This window comes from Rhea americana, unplaced genomic scaffold (assembly GCF_003343005.1).
Source record: "Rhea americana isolate MKP2758 unplaced genomic scaffold, rheAme1 scaffold_99, whole genome shotgun sequence".
NCBI classification, from domain to species: domain Eukaryota; kingdom Metazoa; phylum Chordata; class Aves; order Rheiformes; family Rheidae; genus Rhea; species Rhea americana.
This window is the reverse complement of record NW_028187188.1, coordinates 3382602-3406809: the sequence shown is the minus strand read 5'-3', so window position 1 is coordinate 3406809 and position 24208 is coordinate 3382602. Positions and strand designations below refer to the sequence as shown.

The 24208-nt window shown below is 45.6% G+C and overlaps 1 protein-coding gene across 1 annotated transcript in view; it reads left to right on the top strand.

Annotated features, from left to right (window-relative positions):
• The window catches only part of LEF1 (lymphoid enhancer binding factor 1), a gene marked incomplete at its 5' end in the record, with an annotated part of 58259 nt that overhangs the window by 19568 nt on the left and 14483 nt on the right, over positions 1 to 24208 (top strand). Inside the window, 6 exons of the mRNA XM_085325658.1 lie at positions 8624 to 8756; positions 12183 to 12273; positions 14496 to 14579; positions 16395 to 16517; positions 17266 to 17428; positions 20741 to 20848. Coding sequence (XP_085181784.1) covers positions 8624 to 8756; positions 12183 to 12273; positions 14496 to 14579; positions 16395 to 16517; positions 17266 to 17428; positions 20741 to 20848 — 702 coding nt within the window. The remainder of the gene's footprint in view (positions 1 to 8623; positions 8757 to 12182; positions 12274 to 14495; positions 14580 to 16394; positions 16518 to 17265; positions 17429 to 20740; positions 20849 to 24208) is intronic.

Sequence of the window (24208 nt, the reverse complement as noted above, 5' to 3'; positions counted from 1 at the left end):
GCTGCTCCCCGGGCCGGGTTTTGCCAGCTTCGCCTTCGAGCGCGGGCGAAAGGCTTGGCCGCCCGCTCCCGGCCGCGTTTCGCGGCGGCGGAGGGCGCTGGCTGCGCCGCCGCCGCGGCAAACCGTGGGAGCGCGGCAGCRTCCGGGGGCAGGGACGGCACCCCGGCCGAAACGGGGGCCCTCGCCTCTCCCCCAGCTCCCGCGGCGGCGGCCTGAGGGGCCTTCRTGCTCGTGTTGGAGCTTTACAGCTGTGTCGGAGGTGGAGGGAAGGGGGGGGTCTGCGTCTAGCTGTTAAATACCTTATAAAGCTGTGGTSGCATAAGCTAATTTTCTGTCTGATAAATTGTTTAGCAGTGTTGCACCGAGTCTAATGCGAGTGCATTGCTCCCCAGAGGCGAGCTTTATTGCATCCAAATTACTGAGCTGGAACAACRTAGTTATGGCCCCCAAAGAAATAAATAAATAAACAAACATAAGCGAAATAAAAGCTCCCCCCCCTTTCCCTGCCATGCGTAGGGGAGGAGTTAATTGCACCGGGGAGTGTTAATTGCACRAAAAATCCAGCTCTTTGTAACGGTGGGGGAATGGAAAACTTCCAAAGCGCCTCTAACGAAGCGAGGCATAACTCACGCGCCGCGTTTGTCGGGTTCAGCAGGACTGAAGCGTAGTCGCCGGGCAAGCCGTTGCTGTTCGCAGCGCTCCCGGTGCGACCGTAGCACCATCTGGAAGGGCGATTTGCTAAGGCTTGGGCAATCTGGCAATTTAGGCTCTTTTTTGTGATGTTTAGGGTCGAACCCCTGTTGTAAGTCCAGAGGTTTTTATGAGGACGTAGGTGCCTGCTGCACAAGGTCGGGGGCTGGGGAGGCTTTTAAGAGTTATTTTAAATTTTAAAAAGGCAGCTCTTGAATTTTTTTTTTTTTCTTTTTTAAACCCAAACCTAGCAGCAGGCAGAAAGATCCTACGCGGAATTTAAAAGCCGTCACGTGTGTCGTGCATACCAACAACCTTCTTTTAAGCCCTCCGGCCAACCGGAGGAAGGAGCTTAGTAGTAGCAGAGCAAATTGGCCGGGGTGAGGAACGGGAACGGGGCTGGAGCCTCGGCCAGCCCCGAGCTTCGTGGCGGCCCGGCCCGGCGGGGACATGGGCAGCTGCAAACAGCCGGGCCGCCCGAGGCCGGTGAAACTATTACCGTTGCTGAGCGAACAGGTTGTCAGCCACGGATCTCCCTCTCCGTCCCGAAAAGCTTGCGGGCTGGCAGCTGCTGGTGCCCCTTTTGTAGCTCGTGAGGTAGCGCTTGGTAAATAGGGCTGAAACGCACCTAGGCAGCTTAGCGTTCGGTGAGGTTTTGCAGAAGATAACTGCTGAGCTGATTTACACCAAGTTCAGATAAAACTGTCAGCAGCGATGGAGCGGGCCAAAAAAAGCATTTGAAGCCCCATTTCTTTGAGCTCATACTTCTTCCAAGTTATTCTTTGCTCCTGTTTAACTGCATACTGTGATTTTTTTTTTGTATTTTTAGCTACATGTAAATGTGATTTTAAGGCATGTTTTTTTTTGTCTTGTTGGAGTTGTGAACCCTAGTGGGACTATTTTATAAAGTGAAGTTAGTAGCTTTTCAACGCTTCCAGTTGTACTGAAGTCATCTTACACAATGTGGTAGAAGAATAATTCCTGCTATAACCTTCTATTGATGGTTCAAATAACCTGTCTAAGAGACATCCTGTTTCTGGAGGGCCCTATTGCTTTAATTCCTTCCAAAATTGCTTTTGCCTTCTGTGGAACAGTGCTGTAGAATTTAAGTACTTGCAAATGCGTTTTACCTCCAGATATATGTTGCAGTTTGCATTTTCAATCCTAGTGAAGCTTTAGCAGACTGCTACTTTTGGCCTAATCATTTGTACATTTTTAGGGATTTTTTTTCTTAGTTTAAAAATGAATATTTTATTTTAAGCCTTTGGACCATCTTGCCCACATCCAATGATGGATGTCTAATGAGATGACTTTTTACCTCCACTAAATGGTTATATTGTTTGCACTGATGTATGCTAAGACTTGATGCATTAAATCTTTGGTCATTAGCAGATGCCATTAGCGGAAAAGTCCAAATCACTTAGAGCTGTGACTTAAGACTTTTCTTTAAAACCTGAATTTGCATGTTATTGGATAAATCTGCTAATACGGTTTAACTGGACTCAGAGAAGTTACTTGGAAACTTTTCCCCATGTACACGCAGGTGCTTTGGCATCTAGGAGCCCTGAATTTCCAGAAACTCTGACCCTTTGGTGCTTCCTGTCGTACACCAAATTTTGTTAATCCCGCTGAGCGCTGCCGGCTCCCGAGATCCTTGGCAAGCCGCTGGCAGCGGTGTTGTGTTGGGCTTCCAGTGGGAACAGATCTGCTCCGGTTCTGCCGTGACATCCCTGTGAAGTGGCTAAAAATACAGGGATGGGGGCTCCTGCCCCTTTTGCAAAACRTGGATGGACCTTCCCATGACTTGATTTATCCTGTGTTGGTAAATCTTTCCGTTTCTGGGAAAAGCCTTTCCAGGGGCTGCTGTCCGCCAGGGTCGGCTTCAGCAGGGCTCTTCCCGAGGAGCGTTTYGGCAGTGACGGTGTGGTGTCAGGACACCTTGGCAGAAGCAGAAATCAGCTGAGCAATAGTAGATGTGCTCAAATTCATCACTTTTCCGTTCCCGTGATCATCTCTTCCTATCTCTTTTCCCGGTTTTCAGAAAGTGTGGTGAAGCAAGCAAGGTGGGAGCTCTTCCAGAAACGCGTGGCGCGTTTGGCAGTGTGGGCAGCCCAGCTTGACCTGCGTTTGGCTGCAAGCAGGCAGTTGCTGCCTCGTYAGCCTTTAAGCTGTGAGTTCAGAGGTAGCAACCACAAGTTTGAAGCCCCGTCAGCGTGTGTCAGGTTCTTGGATGGGGGCATCTGAACCGTTGCCCTTGCTTTCTGTAAAARGAGGCTAGGAAGCATTCCCAATGCGCATGTGCTCTTGCATTTTCTAAGTCCGGAGTATTTCCATTCATTTGGGCTAAAAGCTTGCTGTTCAAAGAAACCTTGACCTATATTCAGTCTTCTGAGCCTCTGTTGGTCTTCGTTATGGTATTGTAATATGTTTAATGTAAGCATATACGTATTTAAGTGCTTCTTTCAAACACGTTGTACATGCGATACCTAAACGCACCTTGCCATCAGCTGGCTGAGGGTTTTGCTGTCTTCTTCTGGGGCCCATCTCCTGAGGGACATATGAAGGTCGGTCAGGGAGAGTCGCCTCATCCCGGGACACGTGTCGGCTGCCACAACAAATCTTGGAGTACTCAGACAGCTTGCTACAGCCGTGCGGTGTCTGTGTTGACCGTGGCCAGCAGCAAAGGCACCAAGCTGTGCGTGGACATGGCAAAACGGGAAKAAACTCCCTTCCAGCCGCCGGGCTTGGCCTGTGACTTACCGGGAGGGCAGGCGGGAGCAGGGAGAGGTCGGGGAAGCCGACGGAGCGTGTTGCCCTCCAGACAGTTAAATATTACCTGTTTTTGCRTTCCCGTTTCCCACGCGTTATTTAGTGGTGCAAGGCATCGGTGCACTGATACTTGTTTGCTGTGGGTTTCTTAATATACATGCTCACACCGGGGAGAAGATAACCCGGCACGGGTGGATGGGACTGAAAGGGGCCGTCGCGTGGGAGCGGGGTGAGCTCGGCTGAGCATCGGCCGCCACGCTCCGGAGCGGGAGCGGGGAACGGGGGCCCGCTGCAGAGGACCTGCTGCCGGGCTGGAAGAGCGAAGCGAACCGGTTTGAACGGAAAGAGAGCTGCGCCTCTAGGCGTGCGGCATTGCTGGCGATTTAAYGCCCTGTCGGTGCCTACTGCCTCGGTCTGAAACCGCCGGGCTGTGCAGCGGTAGGTGCGGTCTGTAGAGGCGAGCTGGCAGCGGGTGAGCGGAGACGGGCTTGTCCCCTTCCCGGGGGGAGCCTGGCGGGAGCTGCCGCGCGCGGCACCGCAGCCTCGCCGGCCGCCCAAGCAAACACGGTAAAAAGTCACGAGAGAGAGAAGAAAACGGAGATGGCAGGGGGCTCCTGACCAAGCCGTTTTGATACTGGGTGCGTTTTTGCCGCRTATTAAATGCCAGTGCTTAACGAACGCTTGAAATAAAGCATGTTTCTGTCAGAGATCCAACACCGCTGTTTTTAAAGCGGTCTTGAGAGAACTCGAGTGTTTATTACAATTACAACTTTGCAGCAAAACTACCCTGTATTAATTTCCATTATTTAAAAAAAGAGTTGCAGAAGGAYCAGACCTGTTCTTAAGACCATAGGCAGGCCGTGAGGGTGGTGTTTTCTCTCCAGTGTCACRATTATCCTGAATCCGGTTACCAGTTGTAATCCAGCTAGATAGATGCTTATCCTCATCTTTATCAAATCCCATTTATTTTTTTCTTTACAAAGCTCCATTGGCTGTTGTACTACCTTTTTTTTTTTATTTTATTTTTTTTTAACTGTGTACTGATTCTTTGGGCTTTGAGCAGAGCAGCTGGCCTTTGCTCTTCGTTTGTCCTCATATGTTGCCTTCATATCCAAGCTTGAATCCCASTTTGAGTCCTATGCTGAACTTTGTGGACCAAAAGATGCTATCTCTGGTCTTAGTAATAAAATACCGGACTGGGGCACACCGGCGGCGAGCAGGTCCAGGGCTGCTGGCAGGGCTGGTGCATGCCCATCCTGTCAGCCCTTGTTTAGTTGCCATACGTAAAACTTTGCTAGAAATCAATGGTTTGGGGATGAGGAGGGGAAACAATAACCTGAGTTCTCCATGTATCGAGTCTGCTGCGTCTCAGCTGGGTTGTCTGCAGAARGGCATCGCGCCATAGCTCCCCAGGCAAGGGGCACGCTGTAGTTGCAATTATTGCTGGTGGTTGATTAGCTTGTTTTATCTATGGGTAACCAGTTCTTGCCAAAACACCTTGTTGTTACCTCTTGTCTTTCCACCTCCGGTTCCCCCATGCTAAAGCCTTACCCCCAAGGAAGGTCTGCAGGTGGGGGCCTCTTTTTTTTTTTTTTTTTTTTTTTTTTTTTTTTCCAGAATGATGTTGTTCTTGGTCTTTCCTTTTGATTGCAACAACGGGTCTTCCAAAGCATAAATCCAGCATTAGTTTAGCCATTAAAAGTCTGTCACCATTTTGAAAGGAAGACTGAAGTTGCCATCTTTGGGGTTTGCTACCTCCTCCTGCTTAAAAAGGAATTCAGGGCTCTGAGATGTTAGACAAGTAAACAACTTAGCAATTAAGTTAGGTAGAAAGGGATGGAGCTGGGGTGTTTTTTTGCTTGTTTGTTTGGCTTTTTTTGGTCTCTTCTAAGTGTCCTCAGGTGTCCTCAAATCCTCCAACAAGTCGCTGGTCCTTCTGTTTTGAAGTACTGCTACAGCAATTGCAGAAAGTGGGTTTTTTTGAAGGAGCTTATCTGACTTTTCTCCCCCCTCTGCTCTTGAACCAAACATTTGTTATACCAAAAATTTGAAACCGTGTTTTCAAAATGACCCTTTCCTTTGGAAATGAGAGGCAAGGCGCGCATTTGGCCGCGTAGGTTTGTTTTTCTCCTTCCTTAAGTTTTTTTTCATTGTCATATTTTAGTTTGAATCGGCCATCTGCTAGTGCCTTCACCCAAAGCAGAAGCTGCTGCCAGGAGAGGAGGAGTAAGGAGGCTGGGGGCTTCACGGCAAAAAAAAGAAAAAAAAGAAAGAAAAAAAGAAAAGAAAAAGAAAACCCCACGCCGGCACCTCTCCGGGCATCATTTCCGATTCTTCGCCCTGTGGTCTGGCTGGAGTACGAAACCCTTAGAAACCCTCGTGACCTGGCGAAAACCGCCGCCGAATGGCGACGCTCGCTGCTGGGTGGGGAGAAGCGCCCGGCGCCGGCGCCGGCCCCTCTCTCCCCGAGCAGCTCCCGGCGCCGCCGGGAGTTCCCGCGCTTTCACCGAGGCGGCGCGGGGCCGGTTCGAGCTGAAGCGTTAGCTAGCTGCTCGGTTGCTTGCTTTTCGGTTTTTTGGTTTCCCCGCTCCCTCCTTGGTATCTGGCTTTTCGTCAGAAGCATCTCAAAAATGAGGGAAAACTGCCAGGTTTCGAGCTGGGTCACGGATCAGCCGTCCCTCGAACCCCCCGTTTTCCGGACGGGGACGCTCTCGGCCCTCCGAGGGAGCTGTCGCCTGCGCGTAGCTCTGCTTGGCGCGCCCCGGGCTGCCTCCGTGGGCTCCGCCGTCCAGGAGCTTCTGGTGGGAGCTGCCGCCCGCCGAGGGAGCAGCAGCTGAGCCCGCGCCGCGGCCGGGGTGTCCGCACCTGTCCTCGCCCTTCCCGAAACGCCGGAGTGCGGAGCGAGCCCAGCACTCGCAGGCCGTGGTCGCCGTCCCTGSGGCAGAAGTTCGCCCTGCTGCCGGCTCCGACCGGAGGCTCTGGCTGCTGGGCACCCGGTTTGCCCGCTTCCCGGCCAGCGGGGAGCCGCCGGAGCGGGCGCCGCGGGCGAGCGCAGCGGGGACGGCACGCGGGAGCCTTCTCGCGGGCTCCTCGCTTGGACTTCCGAACGCCGTCGCTCAACAAGAGCTGCGGCCTCGCCTGCTTCTAGCCCTCCTGCGAGCTGCGTAAGGACCAGGCTGCACCAAAACGTTGCGTTTTTGAYGGGTTGGGTGAATTACGATCTCCGTGCTGAGACACCCGTGGCCCTCGCGTAGAGCAGCGGGTGATCGCGTGACGTCTCCGCTGCAAACGCGCGGGCYGGTGAGGTTTGGAGGAGACGCTTCGGGGAGAAGGGGCGCCGGGCGGGCCCGGCCTGCGGAAGGAAGAGCACCACGGCGGGGCCGCTCGCTTTTCCACGCGCTTCTCGCGCTTCCTTCATCCCCGAGACGCGCACGTTGCAAACCGCTGCCATCAGCTTAGGAGATAAGGTGCCGCGGTTTAAAAAATAAGATGAAAGCTCCGGGATGCTGCCGAGCGAGGCAGGGGAAGCCGGGAGAGGGTTGCCAAAAGTGCCGACGGATAATTTCTAAAAGCAAGTAACCCTGATACCATGAGCGTGCAGGATAATTATATCCAGTATAATACAGAATGTTAATTACCAAATTTTGAGAAATTAATGCTGTTTAGCAGCTGTGTGTGACCTAAATACATCTACTGCTTGATCTTTATTCATAATACACAATTTATTGCTGATAAAGTAATTGCTGAATGGTGGGTTGGCCCCCAAGTCTTGTAGCTAAAGRCCGAGGCCTGATCTGTAAATCATCTGGAATTTGTTGGCATCTGGTTTTGTTGAATTTTTACAAATAGGGAAGATGCCGAGCAGCCTGAACTAGCGCCTGCACAACTCTGCTCGTACATATTATTGAGAATTCATACTGCTTTTATTATTTGCTCACAAAAATGGACCTAATGCTTGTTGGCTTTAAAACACCTACCAGGGCTGCTTTCTCTCTCCGTCTTGCAAAATATAAGACAAGGCCAAAGCTTAAATTAAAATCCTCAGGTTCTTATCTCTTTCCCACAGGAAAGCAAATCTGTGTTGAAAACCGTAAAATTAAGAGGAGAGCCAGGATAGCATAATTTAGCAAAAATTCATGGCGCCAGATTCTGAGCTATATGACTGGAGGGATAGGTCAGACATTAAGAAGATACTGCCTGCTAATGCAAGTTCCTTAAGGTGGTGCTCTGAAAACAAGGAAAGCAGAAACCGCTGCACTGGCTCCCATTTGCTCCCGTTCCTGTTCTCCTATCGGCCTTAATAATAAATTGAGTTGTCCATTTAATAACCCTTCTAGTTCTCGCAGTCTAAAGAGATCCTTGATTTATACTTGGAATATTGTCCTAGAATCTATTTTTGTGTCAGGATTTGAATATCGAGATTCAAATAAAATTAATTTCATTGAGGTCTTAGCTTTTTTATTTTTTTTTTTCCCTGTCGCTCAGTTCCTAATATTTGACGGGCTGTCCTTGCTGAGCTTTGTCAGTATTTTTGTCTGAACGCCTCTTCCTTTCTTTTTTTTTTTCTTTTTTCATTAAAAACCTGTTTTTAGCATGATTACTTTTGCTCATGGGCTGCAGAGTGGCAGGGTAGAAACGGGCATTGCGTGCTAAGGTCCTTGCCGTGGYCAGTCCCACTATGGGAAGAGAGACTTTTTGTTTCAAGTAGCATTAATATGGAAGTATCCTGTGGAAAGGAGCAAGTCGTGTTGTCTCACAGCCTTGATTTCAGAGCCGTGAGAAGGACGAGCGACAACGAAATGCTTCCTTGGTGCCCTGCCCTCCGCCATGCCCAGCTGCCTCCCTCCCCCTCGTTTCTGCACGGTGCCGGATGGAAAGYGTGTGTTTTATTTTATGGGAATGGTGCTTTGTAGCACCCATTTTGGGATGCTGCCGGGTGTTCTTAGCATTTTTAATCTGCCCTCCACGTCCTGTGGCACTGGSCTCCCCAGGCACTCAGTAGGTTTCCTTCACAAGTGACCCCTCCTGGCTGCAGTCCACCAGCTCCCATGTCGCCGTCCTTTGCAAATATTTTTGAATTACATTTCTGAAGTGTCTATTATATATTTTTTTTTAATGCAGAAACCACACCCTGCTAACGCTTGCTTTTTTTCTTCTCTTGCAGTCGAACAAGGTGCCTGTGGTACAGCCCTCTCATGCGGTTCACCCCCTCACCCCCCTTATCACCTACAGCGATGAGCACTTTTCCCCGGGGTCGCACCCATCTCACATCCCCTCAGACGTCAGCTCCAAACAAGGTGAGCCCAGCCTGGCAGCGGGGACACGCGGGGACGGGGACGACGCCAGGGCCTCCCGCCCTCCCTCCCCGCCGCCGCGCGCTGCTCCCATGGCTTTATTTGTAGCACTTGCAATATTTTCTAGTCGCGTGTGCCCACTCTCAGAGATGCTGATCCTGCCGTGATGCTGATATTTGAATTGGCTGCTTGAATCTTTGTGCTCTTTTCTAATGTGTTAATTCTGGCTTGTTTTACTCGTCAAAATCTCTCAAAGTCTCAGTAAACAGCAGCCCGTTCTCGCCGCCTCCTGTTGTGCCCGAGGCTTGCAGCGTGCAGACGTGGAAACAGCAGTCATCCCAAACCTCTCCAAAACGCAGAGAGGAATACTCCTGTACTGCTGTTACTGAAACTGTTTTCTTTCTTTCTTTTTTTTTTTTTAGTTGCAATTGTATTTTATGCCCTTTATTCCAACTGTGTGAATTCCTCCGTATGTCAGCTGGCATGCCTGAAGGGTATCCTGGAAAACACAGAGGGGCTGGTTCAGAGCCCGCACAAGTTCAGGCCTTGCAAACGTGGCATTTTTAACCCTCTCGTGCCTACTGTCTTCTGCAGCGAGCATGATTTCCAATGGCCTTGTGCTTCTAGAAAGCCCGAAAAAAAAAAGTACAGTACTCACTGCTCCCAGCTGCTTGGGGAGGACAAAGCTGCCCGGTGTAGTCAGGACATCTARTTTGAAAATTTGTGAAGCTCTGTTTTACCAGACAGGAGTCCTCGTGGAGAAGTGTCMCATTTATCTAGAAGAGCGTCTAGCTACTGTCATCCAAGGAGAGAGATTTTTCCTTTTTATTCGTGCCTTTCCCTGAATGCCTTGTTTTTATTTTGGCCTTGCTATACCAATAATAGCATGGGCTACATCCAAAAAATACTGTGGCCTTGTGGCTGTGTATTTAATAATAAAAAAAAAGAGGAGAGGGAATACAAAAGGTGCTCTGCCTGGAAAATCTGACCTGTAAATACATGCATAGTTTTTCTCTTTTTCTTGAAAGTTGGAGGAAGCAAATGGAGACTAACTGTCCTCATCTGTCTTCCGTCTTTGCGTCATTGCGCAGGAGAAGGGTATTTGTGCTCATTTCTTGAAATGCCACGGCTGCAGTGCATGCCAGCATGTGGGATTTCTACCTCTTAATCAAGCTGATTGCAACTCATGGGCACACTCTGTTGCCATAGCTGGTGAGCTCAGAAGGTTTTGACTTTCTTCAGGATGGTTTTTGCCCTTCTGCACTCTAATTATCTGCTTTTATCTCTATTTTTTTTTTTAATCCCTGATCTCCTGTAGACCCAAACTGAACATCTTGCCCTCCCTACCCAGCCCCTCTCACCTGCCCCGTGACTCCCAGCACGTCGCATCTCCAGCTTCTTAAACGTGCCTGGCGCTGGTCCGAGTGGTGTGCAGGCTGGAGACATCCCCTGCGCCCGGCTCCTGGCCCCGTGATGCTGGGGAATCGGCTCCTAATTCCTCTGCTCGGTATCTGGCAAGGGTGAGGACAGACAGTGCAGACTGGAGACTTCTGGTTTTCCCTTTGCCTGGCTCCTTGATGTGTGTGGTCTCTTCATACCCCTCATGTCAGCGCCGTTAGCGYGTCGGAGCAGTCCCAGGGAAGTAGCCCATGCGGTTGGTACCAAGAGAGGATATTTTTTCCCCTCAGGTCCTCTGCCAAATGCCTCCCACAATTGTTTCCGTCCTCGGCTCTGGCGCTGCCTCCGGAGCGATGTGGCTCCTGGCTGCCCCGTCGCTGTCGCCCAGTGGCGCCGGGGCGCTCAGAGACCACCTTGGCTCCTGCCACCCACAGCCCTCGCTGCTGCCAAATTCCCTGGTGGCGGAAAGAGGCAGCAGGGAGCTGGGTTTCCCACAGGGGCCCCAGCCTTGGGGGCTCGCAAGGAGGCCTTTTTACAGGTGGCTGGTTGTTGCTTGCATTTTTTTTCCCAGCTTCTGGGGAAGAAAGAGCCCAGCTCTGTGCAGAGGTTTTAGTCCAATAGAGGCGCTGTCACATGGTAACTCCTTGGGTACATCAGCTGTCAGCAATGATGAGATGCTGGACCTGTTTTTCACCTTTTCTAAATGCTTTAGAAGAATGTTCTCTCTCACTCAAAAATCCTGGAATGCATAAAATGTCCTCTGTCCTGTCAGCCACCCACTGGTTTACAACTTTGAAAAGAACTGGCCACAGCTTGGATCTTTAAGTTGCGCTCCTGAGTCTTACAATTTAGCTTTTCCTGAGAACACCAGAATAGACAGAGCCTGCAGTGGCACCAGGAAAACTGGTTTCTATCCTTTCCTGTACTCAGTCCCAAAAGGTGTTTTTCAAATCTTATAATTAAATTCAGAAGTTCTAATGTGAACTATGGGGAAAAATCAGTAGAGTCAGTCTATAAGAGGAAGTCTCAAGGTAACGTGCACTCCATCTTGGACATTTGGAGTGCCACTACATAAATATTTAATACCCTTTTAAAGCAGCTGATTTAACATGTGAAGTAATCTTAACAATTCCTGCTGTTTCAGCCCCCTCTTCCCCAAACACATTTAAATAAACCAATGTCTTTGTGGCCTCTGCAATCATAATTCCATGTCTCCTGGGGGCATGAGTTTTAGGTGAAGAATGGAGACGATGGATCCTTTTGGGACCAGGATTAGCTTTAATCTTGAGGTGATTCTTACAATTGTAGGACTCTGTGTTCTGGGCAATGTGAGCTGATGGATCATTTCTGATGGGACTTTTTATTTTTTCCATGAAATACTACCAATGCAAAACAGATTGACCTTGGAGCCCACAGGAGTCAACTTGATGAAGAGCTTAGTTGGAACTGGAGTGACAATTGGAAGCCAAATGAATCATATCAAGTGTGACCATTACAGGCCTGAAAATGATTCTTAATTAACCACTGATCCTCTGTGGTAGCAAGTTTCCAAAATCTGTGAATCCATAAGGGAACCAGCAAAAATGTACAAGTAGCAATTTACCTAATCTAATAGCTCTGCTGAACTGCCTGTGTGACAATGCTTTTATTTTCCCTGTTTCATGCCGTATGTTAGATGGTTCCTCAGCATTCGGTCYGGTTTGGTGAAACCACTTAGAGGACAGTATTGCCTAACCACTTAGCAGGAAGCCTGAACTTGTGCGTGTGCTGACTGATACGTTTATTCCATCCTTCCACTTTGTTTTTCCAGCATTTTCTTCTGAATTGTGAAACCATTAGAGTATGCAAGTTATTTGTTATTTTAATGGTGCCGTGGGTAGTCCTTTGCTTTTAATACTAAATAAAAAGGTGGTTATTTCTTATCCAGAGCACTAATTTCATTGTAGTGTTGGCCATGTTAGCTGTGAACCTTAGCTTGCATTTGTAGTGTTTTGAGGGGAAAGTCACTCACTCTGCTGTACTCTTTAACAGGCATGTCCAGACATCCTCCAGCTCCTGATATCCCCACCTTCTATCCCTTATCTCCAGGGGGTGTTGGACAGATAACACCACCTCTTGGCTGGTAAGCGCTTTTAGCTTCTTTTCAGACAGGCTGCATGTTCATACCATCCACTGTTGTTCAATCAATGGCAGCAATTACAAAATAAGAGTGTCGCGGTAGCAAGAAATTACTATGTTATTTTAGTTTAAAAGATCAAAAAATGTTGATCTTTGAAATGAATTGAATCTGGTTTTTGAACACAGACCAAAATTGAAGTGTGAGGATTTCACTTTGAAGTCTATGTATTTCTTATGGCTCGGATTTGTGGCTCTTGGCATTTGGAAAGATAGCAAAAAACAGTTCTCAAGGAATTAAATGTAAATTTTTAATAAACAAAATTGCAATTATGGAGGCGAGGGGAGGTAAGAAAGAACTTTGAAGTGCGTGTAGAGGGGATATCTTGAAACTGCATCAAAATGGAGAACAAACTTTTGTAGTCTGCTTTTTACAGTTTCTGTATGGAGGAAGACCTCAATAAGTGGGAGATTTTGCAGTTCTTTTTAGTATTAGCACTCTAAGGATCTTTCTCTGCCATTCAGAGTTGTTTCCGTTTGGAGAAGCAGCACAACATTCTCAGACTGATCGATTCTGCAGGTTGCTTCATGTCTGCTCAGGGTAGATCGACGTTGACCCCCAGTTCTGTAAGGGCAGGGTCTGAGCAAGCTCAGCAACAATTCTCTTGCTTCAGAATCTGCTTTTTAACTAATCTGTGCCCTCCACAATGAGCACCTTTTTTTTTTTTTCCTCCATGTGTCTATGTATGCCAGGAGTGCCTACTCTAAATGATAAAGGGCAGAGAAACTAGAGACAAAAAGATGGTAAAATGCTATATTGCTGGAGAATCTCTCAGGAAGTGTCACACGCCTTTTTGGAGCAAATGATATCAGATATGGAACTAAAATACAGAAGCACCTGACTGCTTTTTTTTTCCCTTCCTTCCTGTTCATTGCTGCTAGGCTTACTCACCACCTCCACCAACTACCAGGCAGTTTCTGGCACTCGTTTTCCAGATGTGGTCAGTCATTTCTTTTAGAATGATTGAGGCAGCAGTGMGGGGGGAGGGAAAGGAGTCTTTAATGGGAAAGAGAAAGGAGAGGAGAGATGCACTCCAGTTTTGCAGAGTTTGGAAGTGTGTTTAGTAGTGCTCGCTTCCAGCTCAACATAGCCTACCCTCCCTTAGCTCTATGGCTTCCAGCTCTATTCCGGGTGGTAGCATTGCTGAGGCTTCCTCCACTTTTTTTTTWAAAAAATTTGTTTATTTTTTTCCCCTTCCCTTTGAGCACTGCTCTCTTTAAATAAGGTAGTAAAAGTGTGGAAATTGTATCTGAACCTTGAAAAGGCCAGAATCCCCTTTGTTCCCCTTAAAAACCCTGATCAGTCAGTCCGTAAGTTCAAACAGAACTAACGCATGCACAATCTTCCAAAACTGGCCCAGATATTCGGTCCAAATGTGTATTTCTTTACATCACCATAGCATGATACTGAAATATGCTAATTCTGGTCAGGACCTGACCAACTGCTCATTGGAAGTGAATAAAATGTGGTGATAATAATAAAAGCTAGGGTCTCCAAATTATATGGTGGTGATAAAATATTTTGTGAATGTGCGAGTGTAAAGGAAGTAAGGATTTCATATGCGATTCTTCTGTTGGTTTGCAGAGTTTGAACTTTAAGTAGTTGTGTTGTGGGGTTTTTTTGGTTTTTTATTTTTTTTGTTTTTAAATCAGATAAGCTCTAGTTCCTTAGAAATACTGGCCACTTGTTCCTTACCATAGAAGATGCAAATGAAGAGAGTCCTAATCTTTTAAAGACTTCATCAGACAGTCCAAAAAGTTTTCTAAATTGATAATTCATATTCTGGTATTCTTGCACTGATCTACATTGGAACTATTTGGAATAAAATGCCTCTTTTTTTTAAGAGTGAATTAACTGGATCTGCTTCCACTGCTTTTAAAACTAGGTTCGAGAGAGGGAGTGTTCATATGTGTGCTTTGGGGGAGGAGGGCTGGTTGTTCTGCTTTCCTCCTCAATGCAAACTTAAATTGGAAATCTTTTGAAAGAGAGGGAGAAGGTCCTAAGTGTTCAGGAATTCATTAGCTTTGAATCTAGCAGAACTCTTAAAATTTTACCTATTTTTTTTTTTTTTGTTTCACTCTGAGTTCCCATCAAGTGCTTATGACTCTAGAGTAACTATTTGATACCGTATCATGTTATTGATGGGTTCCTTTCTTCTGTGACCTCAGGCAAGGTCAGCCTGTATATCCCATCTCGAGTGGATTCAGGCAGCCCTATCCATCCTCACTCTCAGTCGACCCTTCCATGTCCAGGTAGGTGTAGGAGGTGAATGACTGACTGGGGAGTAACTGCTGGCATTACAGGGCAAGTTGCTCTTCTGCTTGCATCTTGGTCTGTCTTTGCTTGCTTTTCAGTCAGCTAAAACTTTATGCATACATTTTTATTTAACACATTTGTGTATATACAGTTTGCCTGGATCCCACACTGGCCTCGTTCAGCGTTTTCTTGGCAGTCTCTGAAGTATTGCAATTAGGAACACTGGAGACTTGTCAAGGATTAATTGAACTGTTTCATCTGAAATGAGATCATGAGTTCACTTCTAGATGCCATGTATAGCATGCATCCTTGGGTTTTATTCATACAAGTATGAAAGCAGATAGATTGTCACTGTAGTCTGGGTTATATAGTTTTAATTCCAAAGTTGTTCKTAATTAGTCTTGAATCATTTAGGTATCACTCCATGTGGAAACTTGCTCTCAAGTAGGTATTTCATAGCCCAAAGCCATTACTGGGAAGGGATGCCAGCACAGTGTGTTCGTACTGGTGTGTGAATCAGGCGCTGTGTCTTTATGTCTAAGTGCAAGCAAGAAATGCTAACTGAGACTTGGCCATGACACACTCCAGACCTCCTCTCCTATGCTTTTGCAGTCTATAGGCAGCTTCTGCATCCTGTGCTTGGTATACACAAGGTTGCAATAGACCTTTTTTTTTTTTTTATGTGACCTATAGAAGAAAATCCTCTTGGATGGGGAATTAAGTTAAGCCCCTTGATAAGTAGTAGGTCCTTTTGGCTCTGTTGGTGAGGTTTCCTTTGGATTGTCACTGTCCCTTCACTTCTGTAAAGGGGAATGATAAGCAYATGCCCGTCGGTGATTGGGAAGGAAAGTCGTTCTTTTTCCATAACAAGATGACTTTATTTTGGTCTCGATGTTTTGTGCTTGCTTTGTTGGAGTACAGGAGGTGGGCAAAAGGATTGGGGAAAGGAGAAGAGAGAAGGTGGACATGATTCCTCAATAGACATTCACTCAGCAAACCATTGGAGCAAGAGCTTGCTTTTCATGGTACTGGGATCTTCTGCTGCAATGGGTTTGCAACACTCGGTGCCTTGAAGATCCATCTCAGCTGGCCTTAGGGATGAAATGAGTCAGTAGGGTGGGATGATGGAGTTAGTGGTACTTTGGTTTTTTCTATTTTCCTTCTGGCACAAATGAAAGGAAGGTTTACTTAGGGTGAGAGTCTCTCTCTCTCTCTCTCTCTTCCCCCCCCCCCTTTTTCTTCCAGGATACAGGAATATTATTGTTCAAGTATTTGGAGGAGGTAGTTGAGGTGAGGTGACGTTAAAATCTTTAAGTGCTTTGAAAAGCGAAAGATTCCATGGAGAGGTATTAGGGACTTCTTAAACAGATTCTTCTTCTCCCCTTGCATTTTTTTTTCCCTGCATGGCAGTTCTTCCTTTGCATTGGCTGGTGGTGGATATTTTAAGAATGTTTGTATCTTGGTGTGGAAATAGTGTTTTTGGTTAAGAAATGTGTATTTCTATTGCTAGTTAGTGTAACAGTACAATAATTAAATGTTTCTTGTGTGCATTGCTAAAGCTATTTTCCTGAAAGGGAATAACATAACTTCTTCAAAACCAAAATGTTGACTGATATTTGTATTTCTTGAATAAACCAATTACAATGCATGAATCTTAGCCAAATATTTTTCATGCCCACTCTTAAAGAATTGTCTTTCCATTGCAAGTTCCATGGTGTTGGGGCATTCTTGGGGCATCCCACTGCTGTCATGTAAGTGTTTGAGGCCTAGCTTTGATACTGTTATAGACCTTTCTTCATTTTCTCTTTTAGGTTTTCACATCACATGATTCCTGGTCCTCCAGGCCCTCACACAACTGGAATCCCTCACCCAGCTATTGTAACACCTCAAGTCAAACAAGAACATCCACACAACGACAGTGAGCTAATGCATGTGTGAGTCTGCCTTTCTGCACTAGCCCTTAGTCTACAAATGCTTGAGAACGCTATTAAAAGGAGAGTTGAGGAGGTGGTTAAAAAAAAAAAAAAAAACGGTAGAGGGGACAAGTGCCTTTCGTGAGCTGTTTGAATTTTAACTCTTCTCCTGTAATTGAAGTGGGAGATGTGGGCTGCTTTGAGGGAAGAGTAATGAGACATGAAGCCAGTATTCAGTCCAGCACYTACTAGCCATCAGCCACAGTCATCTTCATTCAGACACAGTCATGGAGCTGTCTTCCTGAGGATGTTGTTTGAGAATGAACTTCGGCGATGCTGTTGGATAAGGTCTTAACTGCAAAATCTACTGCTAAAAAGCAGCATTTGTGCTTAGTATTTGAAGGCAAAAGGCTTAAGAAATCAGTGGTTGAGGAGCTATCCTCCTGTCTGTAGCAATGGCCTTCTAGGGGACTATGGATAGCCATTGAAAAAGAGAACTGAGACACATGATGCATTTGGATTGGCTTCACAGATCAAGTGTTATTTGCCTACCTGACACCCTCCTAGAGTATTAAATTATTTTCTAAAGCCAGTTCCCTGAAAAGATGTAAAAGTGGATGAGACATGACCATAGGAATTCAGATTCTTATTAATTTTATGCGATTGTAACTGCAGCTTGGAAGTTTTCTATTGGGTGCTTTTTTTTTCAGACTGAAGGTAAATAGATGCTCTTTTTTCCCTCTTTCCCCCTTCCCCCACCACGTTTTAGGAAGCCTCAGCACGAACAGAGAAAAGAACAAGAGCCAAAAAGACCTCATATTAAGAAACCTCTGAATGCTTTCATGTTGTACATGAAAGAAATGAGAGCGAACGTTGTAGCAGAGTGTACTCTGAAAGAAAGCGCAGCTATCAACCAGATTCTTGGCAGAAGGGTATGTATAGCAGGGTGTGTGTGTACTCACGTGTGCTGCTAATTTGTGTGTGTTTCCCTTTGGCGGGTGTGATGGCTCACTTTCTGCTTGAGGTGCTAACTAATGTGCAGCTATCAAATTAGCTATAGAAGATGAAACATGCGACTGAAAATAAAAGCAGTGTGTTGATTTTCTTTTCTCAGTATTACCCACATCATCCGATTGGTGTGTCTGGCCCATTCATGTCACTGAGTCTGTACCTCCAGCATTAAATATTCTTGTTCACACATGGAAGGATCACTGCCTAGGTCCTTCTAGAGGTTGGTGTTTATCAGAGCACGAGAGGCTCATTTAGGTAGGAACACTGAATGCTGATTGAGATAGATCTCAACAGTGAATATAACGTGGGTCCGATCACAAAAGCATGTAGGTTGGAAGGGACCTCTGGAGGTCACCCAGACCAGCCCCAGTCAGAGCAGGTTGTTCAGGGAGTTGTCCAGACAAGTTTTGCATGTCTCTGAAGTCACCAGCCCAGTGCTGGTCATCCCATGGCCCATCCCAGAGCCACATAGCAGCCTTGCTGAGAGCATTTGCTTTTGTGGCAGCTTTTTGTGGCAATGTTCTTTCTGGAAAAAACACAGGCCAACCCACAATTGCAATCCATGCTCACTTGCCGTATTGCTCTTCTGAAGGGAAAGTGGTRAAGATAAACACGCCTGGCCATCTCTGACTTCAGCTGTCCCAGAAGTGGAAGACGCCCAGAGGTGACTTTTATAGTAGTCTGAGTTTGAGATTAGATACTCGGAACTCCTCTTTTTGAGGAGTGCCTCAGCAAGAGACACTGCAACTCTCTGGGAAAAAAAGCAGTGTGCTTTTAAGTAGGAAGTCAGTACACAACATTAACTGCTACTTTCCTGTTACAATCTGAAGACTGTTTTCCCTCAGGTGGATTAGACATGTTTTGTTTCATGTCCTGGTTCCTGCAACCTGTTACTTCCTCTTAAAGGACGTCTTGGTGCTTGCATTTTCCATTCTTTCATGCAAGTCTCACTCCCTCAGTAACTAATCTTAGTTTTTAAGTAGGCTATTCTCATTTTCTTGGCCCGAATGATGGAAGTGGCTTATTTATCTCCATTCTGCCAGTGAATCAAACCTCAGTACTCTGTTGTCTGCTTTTTCCACAGTTTTGACTCTTCTTTCCAAGTTACTGTTCACTATGAAAGTACCTGAAGTTCCACTTGCCCAGTGGTACAAACAACGCATGAGTTATCAAATATAATTGCTCGGAGATTAATTATTATCAAATGTTTTGTGTTCAGCCATCCTGGTCACTGTTTACTATACACTGTGCCACTTTGGAACGGGAACCACCTCTGCTCTCCAGAGCTTACATTTCACATGGTGTTGGGCTTTCTGATGCTACTGYGTAAGCAAGGCCAGTGTTGGAAAAGTTCTGCTTTAACAGAGWGCTTTTTCTTCTCCTTCTCCTCCTTATATGTCCTGATCTTAAATCAGCAGTTCTTCACACCCAATAAGCAAGTGGTAAAGCATAAAAAAATGACTCTCACTGAAATGGCAGCTTTATGGACCTGTCGGGTCTGCAGTATGGAAGGATGCCAACCTCTAAGAGATGTGGTGTGGAAAACTTTTTCTCTGCATGTTTGGTAGGGTTTAAGTCCCCTATTTTGCTATTGCTAGCCCAGGAGTTTTAACTGTGGGCACTGAAGCCAGTGAGAAGTGCAGGTCCGGCAGCATTGCCACATGCAGGAACAGTTACGTAACTTGTAGGAACAGGTGATGCTAGAAAATGAAACAGGACATGTCGAGCAGTTACAGGAAAACGTCGTGTAACCTATAAAAGCTTCTAACARTGTTTTGAGTGGAAAAATAAGTTTCCATTCTTAGACTTTTTACTTTCATGTTTCTGCTAAGGCAGCTGATCTCAGTATATCCTCTTGCTATCAGCARATAATCTCTGCAGAGAAAGGGGCTGTCCCCTTATCTTATTTTCTTAAGATTTTTCACTTCAGATGCAGTGAGGCAGAAATGTTCCACCTGGCAGCCAGCTGAGGCGGTCTGACCCTTGTTGTCCAGCCGCTTGCTGTACTGAAATTTGGCTGCCTTGGTCGTCTCCTCGTCCATGCTGTTCTTTGTGTAGAATTTGTTCCACAGTTAGTACTTTGCTCTTACCGAATTTCCTGATGTAGACTACTTAGGTGCAAATGAAAAATGCTAATTCCTTCCAGTCTTGAAGTGCCATGTGTGGAATATCGGAGTTGGAAATAGGCTGAATTGCTGTGCTTTCAGTAACACATCGAACTTGCCAAATCTAGACAGACAGGCCGTTTTGTTCACATCTTCTGACATGTAACAAAGCGACATATTAAATCCTACAAATACGATCTGATCTGAAATCCTGGTTCTATAAATTATTCTTGCTTGAGTGTCTCACTGATTTCATGTCTGTCTTTTTATTAATATCTTCTCTCTTTTTGCTCGCCTTTCCACTCCATGCATGTTGTCAAGGTCAAATAAGAAAACAAGGCTAATGCTGCAGTGGAAGCTGATTCTAAAAACAATCCCTTTCCTCTTATTGGTTTGGATCTATTATAGGTGTTTCAGCAAGAATAAAATGATGAGATACCGATACACTTGGGGCCTTTTCAACTGTGCAGGTTTTGTTTGTTTGTTTCTTAAAGTAGATAAAGCAGGAGATCTAGCCTTACTTGGCCACAGAGGTCAGCTCCTCTAATTCGGAAGACAACAATTCTGTGGCTTGCCGATCTTAGAAACTTTTCGTAGTTGCCATTTTCTTTTCTCCTGTTACTACAAGGAGAAATCAAAATGCAAATACCTTGAAGCTCGACACTTCAAGGGTGATCTTGGAAAAAGAGCCTGCTGGTGCCCTGTGCCTCTGTTGTGCCTTTGACATGGGACCTGAAAGCCAATGTGTAACCACTTCTTAAAACCAAGACAGCAAAGTCTCCGGTGGGGAGAGCAGACAGTCCTGTAGAAGCAGCACAAACACCATCTGTTTTGTCGTGAACTAGAATTTTTTTTATGTAGTGGTGGAGAGCATGGTTCTGTGAGCAGATTATTTGGTGAGCCGTCTTTTCATAAATGAGTTTTATCTTGCTTAAGGCGCTTGGCAGTTGTAGAGCTGACAAATGCCTCAACGTTGGTTAGTAAACAGGGGTGCTTGTAGTTGCTAATGAATTGCATTTTTGCAATAGGAAAGGACTGAATCAAAATCACAAAAACACTTGCTAATGTCATCTGTTGCCTAGGTATGAGTTATTTCCTCATCTAATACTGCGTTTATTTTGTTTGCAGTGGCATGCTCTCTCTCGTGAAGAACAAGCAAAATATTATGAACTAGCTCGTAAAGAAAGGCAGCTACACATGCAGCTTTATCCAGGCTGGTCTGCAAGAGACAACTACGTAAGTCACTCACTTGAAGGTTCTTTTAAAATTAATTTCCTTTACCTAATGTGTGAGGTTTGGGGTCTTTTTGCCCCCTCCTCCTTCTCCCCCTTTTTTACCTGTGGAAAGCTTTGGAAGGAGGGATGGTGAAGAAACATACATGAGCATTATATTTACTTGCACTTCAGCGCTTCAGGCATCTGGAAAACTTTGGATTTTGTTGTTGATGGTGCAGTGCCTATTATGAAGGACACATTTTTTAAGGGGAAAAAAATAGCACATAGAATTTTTCCAGGACAGTCATCACTACTGTCTGAAAGCTTATATTGTACTGTATARCTGTGAATTTTTCCATAATTTTCTAATTGATCACTGCTATCCAGAAATTTTCTTTAGACTTGAGCAGAACAGGGCCCCTCTCTTTTAGGAGAACCTAAAGCCTATCTGTCTTGATGCAAACTGAACTTCAGTTGAAAGTAATTCAGGATGGTTTTATTTGAAAGAAAGCAAAATTTATATAAGTAAGCTTTATGATAAATTCTGGTTTTATATAGTTCAGCGAAGCTACGAAATCTTCTGACAGTAGCTCTTACTTCATAATTAAACATCAGCTGAAAGTTAATACCAACAGTGCAGGTATTAATAACATTTTTGGCATTTAAATGACTCTATTACTAAAATTGTAGAGAGGCAAGGTCTTTTTGCTTTGTAAAACAGACCATAAGATCCTTGCACCRGTGGTACAGTTGGAAACCAGCTAGTGCCTTGCAGCCTGAGAGGTAGCAAAGCCCAGTTGCCAAGACTGGACTGCTTTCTGTTGATGTAAATATTCCAGGAGCATCTTAGCAGTGCAAGAACTAAGTACTCAAATTTCTAATGCTTTGGCAATGTAGACTTAGGAGTTTGCTGTCATGCTATACGTAGCCGAGTATCTGTGAAGAAGCACTGTGAAATAAAGTTGAGGTTTATCTGCACAACTGAACTATTGTGTTTGCTATGAGCCGTCAGTATAGCTATATGTTATGTAATAAATTTTGAAGGCTGCAATTCCTAAGAGAGAGATCCCAGCCTGAGATCTAGACTCCTTTCCTTCCACTGTCAGCTGTGACAGTATTTACTTTGCTAGGAAGTGGGCATGCTATATCTGTCTCGCTCTCCCATCTGCAGTAGGTGGGCAATGGAATTTCTCTGACTCAGGGGTGTCTTGTGGGCATTAAAGATTGTGAGGCACCGAGATACAATGCTAATAGAGACTGTAGAAATACCTAACATTTCCAGTGCAGCACGGCTGTTGTTCTGTTCAAACAAAATTTTCTTTGTGAGTCACAGTCTCTTAGGCAGACTTTTGGCAAGGGAGGCATCAACGCAGAGACCACGTGTTTGTCTCCAAAGCAAATGCTTTGGTTTTGCTGACAGCCGTGCCCAGTTTTGTGAGTACAGATACTACTGTAAGCCCTGTCAGCTTGTTCCTGTCTATTTATAAAATCTTCTTTCCTAGCAGATGAGTTGTGGACGTACACAGGGAGGGTTTATTTCCAGTATCCAGGTGATGCCAGCAGAGCTGTCTAGAAATATACCTGGAAGCAAGTAAGGCGTTAGTGACACACTCCTTGAAAGTAAGGAGATTTCTATTTCCTTGAACTTTCTTGCTGGAAAATCAAACCACATTGGAGCTGTATTAGCTTATGCTTACTGGAATTAAGCCTTCAATACTGTGGTTAGCCTTCAAAGTACTGGAAAGGTATCTTTCAGTAGTATATATTTACTTGAGGAACATTTATTGCCCTGTGACACTCAGACACATCAATTTTAAGAACCTGATGCGTTTTGCCACAGCTTGCCATATAGCACAAGTATTGGACCTGAAGGTCTTTAAAAGCCACAAGAGATACTTAGAGCTTATAAGCTGGCATGTGCAATTGTATTTGATGTGCCTTGCTACTTAGATCCTGTGTAGAAGTATAGCTCTGAAGTATTTCAGTCATATATGTTACAATGGACAATTTTCTTMGCTTTCCTTTTGCAATACTTCTCTCTCCAAGAGTGCACGCATTTGTCGCAGCAGTAGCGAGCGGGTGAGACAGGTAGATCATAGTTTGTCACTGAAACTTTTTCCAGATGTAAGTTATCTTTTTCTTTCCTATCTTTTTCAGGTTGGTCAGTCTAAAAATGCAACTGTGTTAACTTAGCACAGATATTACTGCAGTATTTTTAGAGCTGTATGACATAGAGGTGACTTTTCTTGTTTGATGCAGCTGGATTTCACAAAACTGATTTAAAAAAAAAACAAGAAAGATCTGTTAGTTTTGATTCTTGTATTTTGGTTTGTCTGGTTGTTTAGGCTTTCAGCAGCCTCAAGAGAACATTAAGCATTGCTGTTCATCTGTTGACAGTATCTGTGTACTTCTTATTATGTTCTTGTTAGCAGCATCCGAAGCGTTCATGCAAAGTTGCACGATAGCCGAGAATAATGTCTTCATAATGTAATGTCAGCGTATGCTGAAGCTGTCAGAAATTACTTTGGGATTGCCGACAACTCGTTTTCAGCCTAGCCCTTTCCTTCCACTTTTCTGATGTTGCCTAGATGGATCTCAAATCAGCTTTCAGTAGGTTTAGGCATTGGAAATCAGAGTGCTCTGGAGAATAAAATAGAATTGTCCTCACATGATTTCTTTTCCTTGTTAGCAGCTGCAGTAATGCTGTGTAAAGAAGCCTTGTCTTGGTGCCTAAGTGATAAAGCACGTTGCTGTGAATCTCCCAGAGCTCTTGAAATCTGTTTTGCAATTCCTAGTCTTGGTCCTGTCTTTGGGAGCTCATGYGCAAAGTGTTGCCTGGCCCTGTTGCCAGCCTCAGGGTAAGAGTCACGCAGGCCAGGACAGACTGGAAACTACTTAAATTTCTCTGCCAGTGCTTGGAGCTGTGACTTGGTGTCCATCGGTGACCACTGCAACGGTTTGAAGTGGTTTCTCGCATCACCTGCTCTCTGTCCTGTCCCCAGGCAAAACTTGCAGAGGGAAGACATCTCTCTCCACTCAGCGGCTCCAGTTTGTGGCTGGACACAAGCACAGATCCTCCCTCTGTGCAGTCTGCGCTGGTGTGTCCAACTGGGAACTGGCTTGTCCGAGGCCAGGGCACATGCTGGTAGCTGCTAGCTGTGCCAGATGGGATAACCTCTGGCAGGGGCGGGGAGGTAGGATGGCCCRTCAGCTGCACTTGTGCTCAAAACAACTGCAGCAGGTTCACCAGAGCTTGTCTGCTAGAGCCCCTGCTGGCAGCTGGAGGGCTTCAGGGCTTCTTAAAATATACATGCATATGACTTTGGGGGGGGGCAGGAGAAGAAAAGCTTTGACTGATAATACAGGGCAAGCAAGAGAAGTC